This window comes from Xenia sp. Carnegie-2017, unplaced genomic scaffold (genome assembly GCF_021976095.1).
Source record: "Xenia sp. Carnegie-2017 unplaced genomic scaffold, XeniaSp_v1 HiC_scaffold_18, whole genome shotgun sequence".
NCBI classification, from domain to species: Eukaryota; Metazoa; Cnidaria; class Anthozoa; order Malacalcyonacea; family Xeniidae; genus Xenia; species Xenia sp. Carnegie-2017.
In genome coordinates, this window is record NW_025813480.1 from 519,707 (window position 1) to 535,014 (window position 15,308).

Below are 15,308 nucleotides of genomic sequence, written 5' to 3' on the forward strand. Positions count from 1 at the left end.
TACGTACTGCAAACTATTTTTTCAGTATATTTTTGACGGTATGCTTTCATAAATGCTTCGAATACTGTGTTTTCACTGGAAATGTTTTGACTAAAATCATGAATTACACAAAAAAATTGTCTACAAAATTATTGGGTTAGCTATATAAAGTCCATAATGGTTTTTGACTATCAATGTCTATCAGTAATTAACTCTAAATGGTTTTAAATCCTGTTTTTTACTATTGTTATTGACGACGATATCGAAGTACGCGAATTCGATGGGGTTTTTCTGGAAAAATTTTCTGTGTTATAAGAATGTGTACTTTTTGAATGCATTAATGTTATAAGAATGCATATATGTTATATGAAAGCATAAATGTTGTATAAATGCATAAATGTTATATGAAAGCATAAATGTTATATGAAAACATAAATGTCATATGAATGCATAAATGTTGTATGAAGACATAAATGTTATATGAATGCATAAATGTTATATGATTGCATAAATGTTATATGAAAACATAAATGTTATATGAATGCATAAATGTTATATGAATGCATAAATGTTATATGAATACATAAATAGTAAATAATTTAGAAATGTATTGTTCATTTCACAAAATAAATCAACTTGTCACACTTGAGAAGTCTTTGAAGCTGACATTTTCGAGAAGTCCCAGATTTTTTAAGCCATCTTTTAATCTCATACAAACATAGTATGTCTCGTTTTCGTCGTTCACTTCAGCAACGCCATATGCAAACGGTATCTTTTTCTTATTCTCATCATAATAATAGATCAGTGATCCTGAATCTCCTTCCTCGAGAAATTCGTGATCACTCTTTACTGCCACCACGTCACGATATACAGGTGTTCCATTTTCATTGGAAGGAAAAGTAAAATTGACGTCAAAAATGGTGTTGTCCCCAGATTCCCTACCAGCTTTATAAACTTTTTGACTTTCATTATTTCCTGACAGCAAATCGATAGCGTCATCAAAAGATCTCGGTACCTCTATTTCAGCTGCAGTAAATTTAGTTGCTTTATCATCAATCAAGATGGCCATGATATCGGTTTCTTGATTATATGAGTAAGCAGCCAACTTGCCAAGAGCTATTTCAGTTGTTTCGTTGTGGATGTAGAAATATTTGTTTTCATGTAAGTAGTCCACATAAGCTCTTGCTTCGTTTTCCCTCTAATGTCGAATGTACAAGAACTTCCTTTGGTCTCTGGGAATACTTTTTAAGTAACCATTATGGGCGCAAGTCAACGCGTAATGCTGTTCATCTTTACAGCAAAACAAAGTCAATGTACCAATGGTTTCGTTGGGTTCATCATCTCGCCTTACAATAAAATTTTTGGATAGCTCTTGGATTTCTATTTTTTTACGTGGATCAACATAACGTAATTCGATGTAATCTGAAGCTTTCCATTTAAATTTGTCATCGATTTCTTGCTTTACAACATCCTCAGTCTTTGATTCGTCAACTTCAAGATACATGTGACGATAATTCATCTTATCATTAGGACGTGCTGTACCATACTTGCCACAAAGCCAAAGAAAACTGCAAATGTAAAAAAGTGAAGATATTCGATGCCTTTTTCTCGTGTCAAATATGTCAAAATTGACGTAAAAACGATAAAAAACATTTACTTTTTCAAATTTTCATGGACGCTATCTTTAATTTTGTGGTCCTTTGTGAGAAAACGTTTTTTAAATTCGACTGTGTTGGGAGTGGAAGGTTCATCTACAAAATATTACATAAAATGAATGTCACTGGACTTAGGATCTCCTGAATCAAAAATATCAAATTTACCAGTTTTTGAAGGTGACTTGAAACTAAGAGAAGTAATTGAATTCAGAATTTTTTCTTTGCTGACACTGGAAAGTTCACCTACAAAATTTAACACGAAACAATGTCACTGGACTTTGAATTTCTCAAACAAAAAATATCAAATTTACCAAATTTTGAAGTTGACTCGGCACTCGGAAGATTAATTTTTCTCTTTTCTTCAACTAAAAGGTTAAAGTTATCATTATTCACTCATGAAAATATTTCGTGCAATTCTTAGCTACAATCCTCAATACTGCTTTTACATAATTTATTAAAATTATTTCAATTTATGATTTTCTCAATAACAAAAAATCCCACCACATTAGATATACCTTTGAATGTTGATGCACTGCTTCTTGGTTCTTCAAGACAGGTATACGAAAATGAACTTGACTCTAAAAGAAATAAAAAATAGCGTAAAACACATAAACTCTTTCTCCTCAGTAATAAACATTCCAGGTTCTTTTAAACAGGAATATACAGTGCCATTTCGAATTTGAATTATAGGATAGTTGTATCATTCGGACTTTTAACACCTTTTGATAAAAATAAGACAGAAAATCATCATATATTTGCGCATAGATCGTGAAACAAACATTTAACTACCGCAATTGATGTTTTCTAATGAAAATGCAAAGTAAAACCTTACAACTCTATATATGAACATGGAGCTATATAACATAGGTTCGTTGTGGAAACTCAGCAGCAGAGTATAAGAGTAAATAATTATGCAAGTATTTAATTTACGTTTCTTTCCATCAACTACTTTGTTTTCCACAACATGTATGGTATCTAGAAGTATTTGCAAAAGTAATTGCCTAAAATCAAGCGATATTAAATACAAATATATCTTATAATTTAGGCAAACAAGTAGAGCGAAAATTACTATCAAAGTTTTGGCAATGTAAATCGTAAATTGAACTCCACATACAGCTACTTAATTCGTATACATTAAAAATAATTTAGTATGCTTTACTTACTCGTAAAATGTTTTTTGAGATCAGGTCTTGTTTTCCAGTCAGTCGACCTTATGACTTTGTGCACCAGAAGAGGAAGTTCGGAAAATCGTTGGAGGAAATACTCTTTATAGTTGTCTTCCTTGATATATGGCGATAGACGTGGATGAGGTTTATCATGCCAGTGCTGATCAACGTTACGTATGAATCTCAAACAACTTGCCCATGAAGACTCGTAGGTTACATTTCTTTCATTCTTGTTTACTTCAAATGTTTTAAAATCTTTCAAAACTTCATCATCGATACGTTTCATCCATTCTGTGAAACAATCCAACTGCTTACGAACATCTGAATTTTGATATTCTGGTTGTTTTAACTCCGGTTGGTTCCCAACTTTACTCAGCATGTCAAACTTTTCTTCATTGGATTGTAGATAAGGATGTTTTAACGCCTCGTTGGCTGATGGCCTGAGTTTAGGCTCATGCTGTAGCATCCACGAAAGAAGATCTTTAAGTTGAACATCATCGATTTTCTTTAAGCCAACAAGGTTTCCAGTTAACAAGTTATTCAATATATTCTCTTCAGTTCCAAAAGCATGTTCCCCTTTTGTTGCAACATAATAAGCCACCATTCCTGCACTCTAATATTAAAAAAAAAACCATAAATAGTCACAACATCAACTGTAGATACTGAAATGCTAAAAAGTAGAGTTAATTAGTTATTTTCAGAACTCAACAATAGCTAAATATTTTTTAACTAACATATCTACCATTATATCAGACTCTTTCTTGTAACGACCACCACGCAAGGATTCAGGAGCGGACCAACCATAAGTTCCTTTACCAGGACTGCTTCGATGTGTTGATTTACTTTTCAATATTTGACTAATGCCAAAGTCAGCTATCAGAAATTTGCCTTCCACGTCTTGAAGAACATTAGAAGGCTTTAAATCTCGATGAAGAAGAGAACTTGGGCCACTATGAAGATCAGATAATCCATTTAATATTTGTCTAAGGATTTCGGGAAGGGCTTCGTGAAGTTTATCTAAACTACTAGATTCAACAAAACTTGTCAAAGTTTGTTCGCACAATTCTAATATCAAATAGACAAAATCTTCTCCTTCCTCTTCTACATAGTTCCAATACTTTACAACATGCTTCGACTTCTTTGCGTTTGGCTCACTCAAAACATTCTTTTCTTGTAGAGCAAGATAGGTATAGCTATATTTAAGGATTCGTTTTACAGCTTTTCCATAACCATCATTTCCCAAACCAAGATAAACTAAGGTTCCACCACTTCCTTTGCCAATCAAGAACTTTTCCTTGAAAATCACACGTACATCGCCTTTAATTCTAATATCACCTGGATGTTCAAGCCAATGTTTTTGCATCATTTCAAACTTTTCGCGATGCATCACTGATTTGTCAACGCAATTCCATTTTTGCGACTTCCCAACTTAAAATAATTGTATGCCATTTAGCAAAATATAAAAAATAGTCAAATAGTCAATAGACATTTCAATGATTCTAATATTAATGTGGTGTAAAAGTTTTCATCAGTCTAAAACTTCAGTACGCCTCTGGCTCTGTTAGTTTCAAGTGCAAGCACAAATCGTGGTTTCAAAGTACATTTGCTACATAATCATAAGCAAATATTTAAAATTGCTTAAATATAAACTGCGAAAATGTGACCTAGCTTTTAACTTTAGATAGTTAACAGGAATGTGGATTCGATATTTAACATTTTTATTGCAAACAATTAGCTTTATATTTTAAATAGCGTCTTACTAAATTTGTGATATTCATTGGTGTACATCTGTACTAGAAGCTTCAGATTGAGTATTTTGTTGTCCGTTTTCTCAGCAATTTCAAGTTGGCTTGAATAAGTGTATGTCGCTGTAGTAAAAAGAACAATAAATACTATTAATATAATTAACATACATGTTTGTAAAAGATGATCGTCCAGGTTAATAAAGTCCTGAGAAGGACTGTTTTTGTTGTTGTTGACTGACGTTTCGACAACCTTAGCGGTAGTCATCTTCGGAGTCAAATGAGGAGTAAACGTCAGGTTAGCCGTATTTGTTATCTGGTTCTTACGTCATTGTCTTGACGTAAGAACCAATACAATGACGTAAGAACCAGATAACAAATACGGCTAAACTGACATTTACTCCTCATTTGACTCTAAAGATGACTACCGCTAAGGTTGTCGAAACCTCAGTCAACAACAACAAAAATAGTCCTTCTCAGGACTTTACTAACCTGGACGATCATCATTTACAAACATGTTACGATACTCCCGGATTCAAACCATTTACTTTATAATTAACATAACAGTAACCATTAAATGAAGATACGATCTTTGCACTTTGGTGGACAATTTAAGCAATTGTCTCATGAACCTGAAAAATTCAGGTGACTCAACGGGATTCGAACCCTTGACCTCTGCGGTGCCGGTGCAGTGCTCTAACCAACTGATGTATGAAGTCACACAGTGGAGAGCAGGTCAATTTCTTGGGCTGATGTTTTCCCGAGAAAGGAATGTAATAAGAAAGAATGTTACATGCAGTGCGGTGTTTGAAATTAAATGAAGATATGATCTTCGCACTTTGCTGAACAATTTAAGCAATTGTCTCATGAACCTGAAAAATTCATAACATTCTTTCATATTACATAGGTCATGGGTTCGAATCCCGTTGAGTCATCTGAATTTTTCAGGTTCATGAGATTGTCTCATTTATTTCAAACACAAACACTGCATCTAGCATTCTTTCATAACAGTAACCATTGCAACCAGACTGCAAAAAAATCGCTAGAAATTTAAATTTAACTTTTCTAATTCTGTTAACGTTGATTGGCTGTGAATTATAAGAAAAGTATTACAGTTGCGACTCAAATTTATTAATATTAGTAACACAATAAGAATTTTTTCAAAAATTTAACATTAACAACTTTATTACTCTATTTTTCATCGAAACACTCAGAGATACTTGTAACCACACTCTACCCCCAGGAGAAGTCGCAAATGACACTGAAGTTGACAGATGCTCATCATCTTCTTATGAACATTGCGTTTTTTAGTCTATTATATCTTTGTTAGCTTTTGACGCACAATTGTTTTGTATTTGTTTAAACTTGGTGCTTAAAAATCAATGTTTGTTTTTATATTTGGTAAAGCACATGACGAAGTTTTTTAAAGGTACGTTTACAAAAAATGTTTTGTCGAGCCAACATTTACAGGTACGTTTACACACAACGATTTGTCGGACCGACACTGACGCCATATTACGTGTTCTTGTCATACATGGAAAGACGCCGGACTCGAAAAATTGGATGAAAATTTGTAGCAAACTACAGATTTGTTACCGATTTTTACTATGTTGCTATAGTATCTAAAATAAGCAAATTATGACCATCGAAAATAGTTATCGAAATGTGTTTTGTCAACACAGAAAAAGAAAGTGTTGAGAGCATTGTTGTTTTCATCGAATAACCAAAAGCTACAGAGTATTTTATATTGCGTCTGTTTAAACATATACAATAGTGAAAAGTGTAGTTTATATTACACTAAAAATATTCAACTCAAACAATAATATGATGATTTCCACTATGCTTACCTTGTTCATGTTCCTGATAGGTTCTCTCGTCAGCTTTCTCTAAAACATCACAAAGACAGAAAATCATGAAAAATTGGCAGTCAAAAAGTCGATTGCTATATGTATATATTTTTATACTTGTATGATGTTATTTATATTGTATTATCAATTGTCATTACCGTTGTCATATTAAAAACGTTTCGACCAGTAAAATATTAAAGAAAACTTAAAGGAAAATAAAATGACACAACTTTTTACCTTTATAAGAGGCAGTGCGACCATTGTCGTCACGGTTGGTGTTGTTCAAGGCAGTGTCATCGTCGATGTGTTTATCACTAACGGATAGAGTGTCACCATTGTTCCTCGGTTTAAAAAACTGACCACCCTGAAGGCCCAGTGCTTTTAAGGCAATGTTTAATCGCAAGCAGACATAATATGTCTCTCTGGTCTCTTCGTTATTTTCAGTTATTTTTGCAATTCCATACGCAAACGGTTGCCAATTATTTTTTTCATCCAAAAAATAAACAAGAACACCAGCATCATCATCCTGAAGAATTGACTCATCACTTTTTATCTTGATAACATTACGCAAAATCACATGTTTTTCAACAAAAACTGAATACATAAGGTCACACAAGTAGCCCTCAGTACCAGTGGCTGTGCGAACTTTCACAGATTCCTCTTGGCATAGCCTTTCATGAATTTTGCTAAATACGTCATGAAAGTTTGAATTAACATCTTCCAATTCATCACCAACAAGCTTCTGAAATTCCTCTTTATTGCCAACAGTGATAGACATGATATTAATTTAGGACCATAAGAGAAATCAGAAAAATGACCAACCACGCTGTCGTCATCATCCAAGAAAGTATATTTATTTTTACGCAATAAACGTTGAATGCTTTCTTTGTTGTTATTAATTTCATCAAGAACCGCAAGAAGGTCATCATTCAACCTCACATGAGGTCCAAAACCAACGTGGAAACAAGTCAACGCGTAATATTTTTCATCTTTACGGCAGAACAGGGTCAACCTACCGCGAGACTCCATATTAGGCATATCGTAGTGTTGAACGGAAATCATACTGGACAGTCGTTGAACTTTTCTTTTCGTCAACGTAATTTCTCATTAACTTGTCATATCAGTATCTGTAATATGTAAAAATTGATTATGAGAAAGATGAGAAAGATGCACATTATATGTGTCAATGCTCAAAACCATCGGCTTACACAACTGGAATAGAGAGAGGGGGTCAATGTCTTATTAAGCACTTTCATTTTTCAAACAAGCATCATTTTAAACTATTTTTACATAAATGTTTTTACTTGTCACAAACAATTAATCTTGAAAAATTCTTATAAACGTTTATTTTCACCCTGCTTTATGATTTAGAAATATGGCTGATTTACTTGTAATTAAAAGCGCAAAGAAGTCCACCAATACCATCCAATTTTTTCAGTCTGCATGGTTATCACATTTTAAAAACATCAAAATAAAAAGAAAATTAAAAGGACGGATTTTATGAGAAAAAATAGTTATCATTAACCAATTGACTAACACATTTGCTGCACTGACACAAAAACCCTTCCCTGAAAAAACGTGATTTGTCTAGGGAACTACATGAATTAAGAGTCAATGTAGTTCAAGTTAAGTGTAAAAAAGCATACGAGGTTTGTGTGTGTGTGAGGGGTGTTATATTCCCAGTTTTAGGCTAGTAGTCGATGATAATATGAAGCGTCACCACATCAGAAAAACCCATACTTCAAGAGGCTGAAGGTAGTGCACTTTTGCATATTTACCAACCGATAGAGATAATGCATTGAACTAGTAAACCAATTATTGATAACGAGTAATGTTGTCTCATTTTGTCAAAAAAGGTTTGTATGTAACCAATTCATTTGTAACCATATGTAACCAAAAAAAGGAAAAAAAATTTTAAATAAACACTTTTTTAATTAAACAGCCCCGTTTTCTTTAATTGGTTATTCATGCCTCTCGTCTTTAGCACAAATGGCCCTATACAATACTCATCATGTTTGAGACACCACACATGTAGTTTTACAGTTTTAAATAAAATGAATTGTTTGGATTCTTTCAAATAATTTATATCAATTGAGAAATAATTGTATTTTTCGTGTTTGCATATAAAACGACATCATACTATACACAACGCCTGGCTATTCATGTTTGACAGTGGCTTACATGTGATTTCACGATTTTTATGTGCTACATAAACAAATTTTACATCTACGGTCTATATATTATTTGCGATATTAAATTTAAGTGCGATTTCTCGTATATCAGTAAAAAAGTTTTTGATTTGATCAAATTATTCCATTTTTATGGCGGCTTAAAGTTGTGAAAATGCCCTTTTTGATGGACGATGTTCATGTTAAGAAAATTCTGGGAATGCAATACATTTCCAATGACTAATTCAAAGCCATATGAATAAAATTGTTCATGTATCGTCTGTTTTGTCATTTTAAATAAAAAAACGAATAAACACTTGGCGGAGAAAATAAGAAAGACTTATTCTAAATCTTGAGCATTTCATACTTTAACTATGTCTCTAAAGTTAAACTAGAGTATTTTGTATATCTTATAATTCTTAAGTCAATATTTATTGATAAAACTTACTTTTTAAATTTGTCTTCGTTGTGAAACGTGTTCCTGCCAAATGATGTAACTTAGCGAGTGTCGGGAATTATGTACAAACGTTTGCAGGTAAATCCATGACGACGGTCGTCTATCAATGGAATTCCCTGAAATAGAAACGTTTAATAAATTGCCATGTTTATTTAGAAATTTCAATCATTAGCATTTAAATTAAAAACTGATACGCAGTTTTCTCTCTTTATGTCAGTCTTAAAAATCGATGCGTCATTTCTGACAGTTTCAAAAACAAATTGATCAAGTTTTAGACATGTTTCAACAACTTATGAAAACAGAATCTGAAGACGTCTATCTTTGTGAGAGACAGTCTTTAGCAGATAGATTAGGAATCAGTCGTCACATAAGAACTAAGATCCTGTGGAGAGAAAAGTGCAGCAGTTTAACAAAAAAGCGCTGTCATACCAGGTGCTATTTGTGACGCTGCCTGTTTTGAAAAACCATTATTAAAACAGCTGTTGCAAAAAGGTAATTTACGCGGCTATGAATTTAATTTTGTTTATGATGGTTTAGGTCGAGTATTGTCGAGACAGGCAAAAACCGAAGAACGAGGCAGTGAGAAAAGATAGATCCACTGGGGAGATCACATATAGAAAGTCTCCAAAACAAAACGCTCACGATACAAGTCGCAAGTTATAAGCAATTTTGGAAATAATCACTAGAATTGTTGTCAAATCTAGAACGAATGTACATTTCTTGTAATGTTCATTGTAGATATGATACAATGCCTCATGCAACATGAAAAATGTAACATGTAGCAGCATTTTAAGTAAGACGAAGATTTAGAGATGACATTTATAAAGCCTGCATGAATACAAAATTAAGTTTAATCAAAGGAAGTAACACAGTTTCTGGAAACGTTGAATGATAACATTTCCTTGCAATATATGCTGTATTCTTGGAATCAAGACTGGCAATCAATCTCTTTCAATTAGAGACAATGGGTTCAAAATAAAAATAAATAAGCAATATTAATCGATCATTTCAAACAAACACAAACCTTCATTTTCCACAACAGAAAAAAATCAGAGATCATGACAGATAACCAAATCCTGTTGCAATTACTGAAGGAATGCCTTCGTGACCTTAAAATGAATGACGATAGTTGATTTGATCTGCGTAGATGCACTTTTGTGAGACGAATCTATAATAGCAACTGTTCATTAGAGTAACTTTAAACTTCTCAACCAAACAAGCACCAACAAACAATTGTCAATAACCAACAATTTACACATAAACTCGTTCACCTTTCCTTGAGCTTTAAAGAAAAAATCACAAACAGAGCGACTTAAAACACTTCTCCAATCTTTTTCCAGAAATATATCCTTAAATATACGTGGAAGACATCAAATGACCCAGAGTAACCATGTTTAGTGTACGGTAATGTTGTGATAACCAAATAACAGTGGAGCATAGGAATTTTCTTTAAAACGCCTTACTTTTATAAACATACTTACGGCTACCCTATACGACTCGCTTTAATAATTTTCTCCAGCTTGAAATAGAAAGATGTACATGTTCTTAAAATTTTCAACTTTTATGACGAAGTATATAACAAACATTACATTGATTTGCTAGATGCTCTACGACTATAATTAATGCACACAAGAGGTTGAAGGTAGTGCACTTTTGCATATTTACCAACCGATAGAGATATTGCGTTGAACTGTAAGAACTAATTCTCTTGTTTTCAAGTGTTGCAATAACTTTAATTTCTTCATCTTTTTTACTTCTGTCTGAAAAAAAAATCAAAGAAAAAAGACGATGAAAATTTAGGGCGGAATTTAGCAATAAGAGACTATGGTCAAAATGCTATTGTTCAAATTAAATAAAAAAGTGTATGCAACTGTGGTTAGTTATCAACCTTGGAAGTTGGCTGACTGTAAACATTGCCTGTGACACACCACAAAGTGTATGCAACTGTAGTTAGCTATCAACCTTGGAAGTTGGCTGACAGTAAATATTGCCTGTGACACACCACAAAGTGTATGCAACTGTGGTTAGTTATCAACCTTGGAAGTTGGCTGACAGTAAGTATTGCCTGTGACACACCCCAAAGTGTATGCAACTGTGGTTAGTTATCAACCTTGAAAGTTGGCTGACTGTAAATATTGCCTGTGACACACTACAAAGTGTATGCAACTGTGGTTAGCTATCAACCTTGGAAGTTGGCTGACACTAAGTATTGCCTGTGACACACCACAAAGTGTTTGCAACTGTGGTTAGCTATCAACCTTGGAAGTTGGCTGACAGTAAGTATTGCCTGTGACACACCACAAAGTGTATGCAACTGTGGTTAGTTATCAACCTTGGAAGTTGGCTGACAGTAAGTATTGCCTGTGACACACCACAAAGTGTATGCAACTGTGGTTAGCTATCAACCTTGGAAGTTGGCTGACAGTAAGTATTGCCTGTGACACACCACAAAGTGTATGCAACTGTGGTTAGCTATCAACCTTGAAGTTGGCTGATTGTAAATATTGCCTGTGACACACTACAAAGTGTATGCAACTGTGGTTAGCTATCAACCTTGGAAGTTGGCTGACAGTAAGTATTGCCTGTGACACACCACAAAGTGTATGCAACTGTGGTTAGCTATCAACCTTGGAAGTTGGCTGACTGTAAATATTGCCTGTGACACACTACAAAGTGTATGCAACTGTGGTTAGTTATCAACCTTGAAAGTTGGCTGACAGTAAGTATTGCCTGTGACACACCACAAAGTGTATGCAACTGTGGTTAGCTATCAACCTTGGAAGTTGGCTGACAGTAAGTATTGCCTGTGACACACCACAAAGTGTATGCAACTGTGGTTAGCTATCAACCTTGGAAGTTGGCTGACTGTAAATATTGCCTGTGACACACTACAAAGTGTATGCAACTGTGGTTAGTTATCAACCTTGAAAGTTGGCTGACAGTAAGTATTGCCTGTGACACACCACAAAGTGTATGCAACTGTGGTTAGCTATCAACCTTGGAAGTTGGCTGACAGTAAGTATTGCCTGTCACACACCACAAAGTGTATGCAACTGTGGTTAGCTATCAACCTTGGAAGTTGGCTGATTGTAAATATTGCCTGTGACACACTACAAAGTGTATGCAACTGTGGTTAGCTATCAACCTTGGAAGTTGGCTGACAGTAAGTATTGCCTGTGACACACCACAAAGTGTATGCAACTGTGGTTAGCTATCAACCTTGGAAGTTGGCTGACTGTAAATATTGCCTGTCACACACCACAAAGTGTATGCAACTGTGGTTAGCTATCAACCTTGGAAGTTGGCTGACAGTAAGTATTGCCTGTCACACATCACAAAGTGTATGCAACTGTGGTTAGCTATCAACCTTGGAAGTTGGCTGACAGTAAGTATTGCCTGTGACACACCACAACGTGTTTGCAACTGTGGTTAGCTATCAACCTTGGAAGTTGGCTGACAGTAAGTATTGCCTGTGACACACCACAAAGTGTATGCAACTGTGGTTAGCTATCAACCTTGGAAGTTGGCTGACAGTAAATATTGCCTGTGACACACCACAAAGTGTATGCAACTGTGGTTAGTTATCAACCTTGGAAGTTGGCTGACTGTAAATATTGCCTGTGACACACCACAAAGTGTATGCAACTGTGGTTAGTTATCAACGTTGGAAGTTGGATGACAGTAAGTATTGCCTGTGACACACCACAAAGTGTATGCAACTGTGGTTAGCTATCAACCTTGGAAGTTGGCTGACTGTAAATATTGCCTGTGACACACCACAAAGTGTATGCAACTGTGGTTAGCTCTAAACCTTGGAAGTTGGCTGAAAGTAAGTATTGCCTGTGACACACCACAAAGTGTATGCAACTGTGGTTAGTTATCAACTTTGGAAGTTGGCTGACAGTAAATATTGCCTGTGACACACCACAAAGTGTATGCAACTGTGGTTAGTTATCAACCTTGGAAGTTGGCTGACTGTAAATATTGCCTGTGACACACCACAAAGTGTATGCAACTGTGGTTAGCTATCAACCTTGGAAGTTGGCTGACAGTAAATATTGCCTGTGACACACCACAAAATGTATACAACTGTGGTTAGTTATCAACCTTGGAAGTTGGCTGACTGTAAATATTGCCTGTGACACACCACAAAAATAGCTACGAGTTACTCTTACAATGCTAAAAGATTAAAAATGCACTTTTTCATGTTAACTACGACTTCTATACGATAATTAAAGCTTGAAGACATTAAACTTAATGAAAAATATGACTAAATGCAATAAAGCAACAATTAAACCACAAATGATAGAATTCACACAATTTTGACATAGCAACTTGGTGGAAAAATATTATGCTTTCTTCACATTTCTGTCATTGACTAGGTTTGGTTGTTACATACACCTTGATATTTCGAGCAGACACCTCTTTTCTTCTGGGATTTTCTGTCGGTACAACAAGAAAACAAGCCCAGCAATATATAATTAACACTTGCATGTAAACCAATACATTCAACCGCAAGGGCTTCGAAAAGTTGTGTGTGTGCCATGCTAACTGTATGGTAATTCACAATAGTTAAACTGGTGTGATAAATTTTTTGATATTTAATTCGATTTTTTTTGGTTTAACTGCATCATGTCACCCTCATTGAAAAGTTGGCACATCTGTATAAACCAAGTATTCAATTTTTATCAAATCTTATAAAATGCTCACAATCTAAAATTGGAAGCTTCCGAACGTACATAGCTTCCCGACTCCTGAGCCATTTTTTTTTGGTAGAGCTTAACAATCAAAAATTATGAAAAAATTTAATTGACAACAAGCAAAGACCAGTTGCATTAGGAGCGAGTTGTTGTTGACATAATTTTGAGATTAATGACTTGGTTTACTGCATTTTTGTTTAATTTGTAGTTTAAATAGCAATCAAAATAAAAATAATCTGATAAAAATTCTTCTCTCAAGACGAAAAGCTTATCACTAGATAACTGATAACTCACAAATAATTGCGAAAATTGTCTTTTGTAAAGCAAGGCATGAGAAATATGGATGTTTCAATTAAAATAACGAAACATGGTAGAGTCCCTCGGCAGTATTCATACTTTGAGTTCCATACACACCAATGATGCACACTACAATAATAGAATCAATGGAAATTAACTGAAAATGTGGAATCTTGACCTAACAAGTAACAAATGACTGAAAGAGACAGATCTGGCGAAGTATTTAAAAGACTGAAATTCATAAATGCAAGCTTGTGGCTTAAAACATACGATCTTTAGTCTCAAGAAAAAAATGCAACACAACTAAGCCAAAATAAACAAAAATTCAGCAACTTTGCCTTCGTCATCATTACCTCAACGTACACAGATTTTCTTTTAACAATTTCAAAGCTGCAACAAAAGAAATACTAGGAAATGATCACAACCTCACATGAAAGTGTCATTTTATTCAAATATTACCAATTTCCACAATTCAATAAGTTGTTCTTTTTATGCGTATCAATCTTTTACCCTTTGCAGTGTACTGTATTGACGTACATAAACTTAATAGAGTTCTAGTAGATTGAACTCACGCTCGGAGCTCATACGAAAGAATTATATAACGCTAAAGTACAACGGATTTTGAGCACAGATCGAGCAACTCCTTAATTGCGTTACAAGTCATGACATCCATATTATATTGTTATATATAGTTATATGTATTGTTATACATTGTTATACTCGAAGAAATGCTATGTATTATTAAATTACACTTGTTAAAATTTATTGAATATTTTACATAACAAACATGATGTATGGAAATCAAATTTAAATTTCATTCGCCTTCAGTTTTGCATCGTTAGTCATTTGAAGACAAAAATAATAGTTAATTATAAAACATTGCAAAATCCAATGACAATTCATAGCAATCTGGCCATGTAATATCCAACTTGGTTACTTAATTTAACTTGCTTAAGAGCCTTAAATTAAAACATACATAAAAGAGGATCTATAATTGTGGTATCATTGATTTCCTTCTTGCCAATTGCTTTCCCATAAACCTCTTTTGCAGACAATAAAAAGACTTCATTGATGTGGCACATTTTAGCTTTAAAATGAAAACGATAATGTTCTTGTTTTTCCATTCGTCATTTGATTTGACCATTTACACTTAGGATAAATCTTGCAAATAAATAAAATAAGTAAAATTAGCTGCTAAAAGTATTAATAACTCTAAGCGAAAACTCTCTTCTTTTTCTAAGCAAGCATTTTTCGCAATTTCAGCATTAATGCATACGACATGAAAGAATTTGTTGCC

At 34.1% G+C, this 15,308-nt stretch overlaps 2 protein-coding genes and 1 long non-coding RNA gene across 9 annotated transcripts in view; 1 reads left to right on the forward strand and 2 right to left on the reverse strand.

Annotated features, from left to right (window-relative positions):
• LOC124437881 overlaps nucleotides 1-10,104 on the reverse strand; it is a 30,169-nt gene extending 20,065 nt beyond the window's left edge. The window contains exons 1-2 of the long non-coding RNA XR_006945879.1: nucleotides 10,039-10,104; nucleotides 9,006-9,130 (exon numbers count right to left, since the gene is read on the reverse strand). This is a non-coding gene — a long non-coding RNA (uncharacterized LOC124437881). The remainder of the gene's footprint in view (nucleotides 1-9,005; nucleotides 9,131-10,038) is intronic.
• The window catches only part of LOC124437874 (serine/threonine-protein kinase/endoribonuclease IRE2-like), a 125,774-nt gene that overhangs the window by 56,107 nt on the left and 54,359 nt on the right, over nucleotides 1-15,308 (forward strand). The window lies entirely within an intron of this gene.
• On the reverse strand, nucleotides 770-8,211 carry LOC124437870 (probable serine/threonine-protein kinase ireA). 4 transcript variants are annotated; one of them, XM_046987817.1, is made up of 11 exons: nucleotides 8,172-8,211; nucleotides 6,627-7,516; nucleotides 6,390-6,428; nucleotides 4,561-4,668; nucleotides 3,543-4,228; nucleotides 2,798-3,413; nucleotides 2,150-2,212; nucleotides 1,946-1,999; nucleotides 1,800-1,877; nucleotides 1,637-1,730; nucleotides 770-1,547 (listed from the first exon to the last, which is right to left on the reverse strand). In XM_046987817.1, exons 2-11 carry the CDS (start codon nucleotides 7,165-7,167, stop codon nucleotides 1,178-1,180), a joined length of 2,649 nt encoding a protein of 882 aa, XP_046843773.1. In that variant the 5' UTR covers nucleotides 7,168-7,516; nucleotides 8,172-8,211; the 3' UTR covers nucleotides 770-1,177. The 4 variants fall into 4 exon arrangements, with proteins under 4 accessions (XP_046843773.1, XP_046843774.1, XP_046843775.1 ...); XM_046987818.1 differs by lacking the exon at nucleotides 8,172-8,211 and adding an exon at nucleotides 7,778-7,807; XM_046987819.1 differs by lacking the exon at nucleotides 6,390-6,428.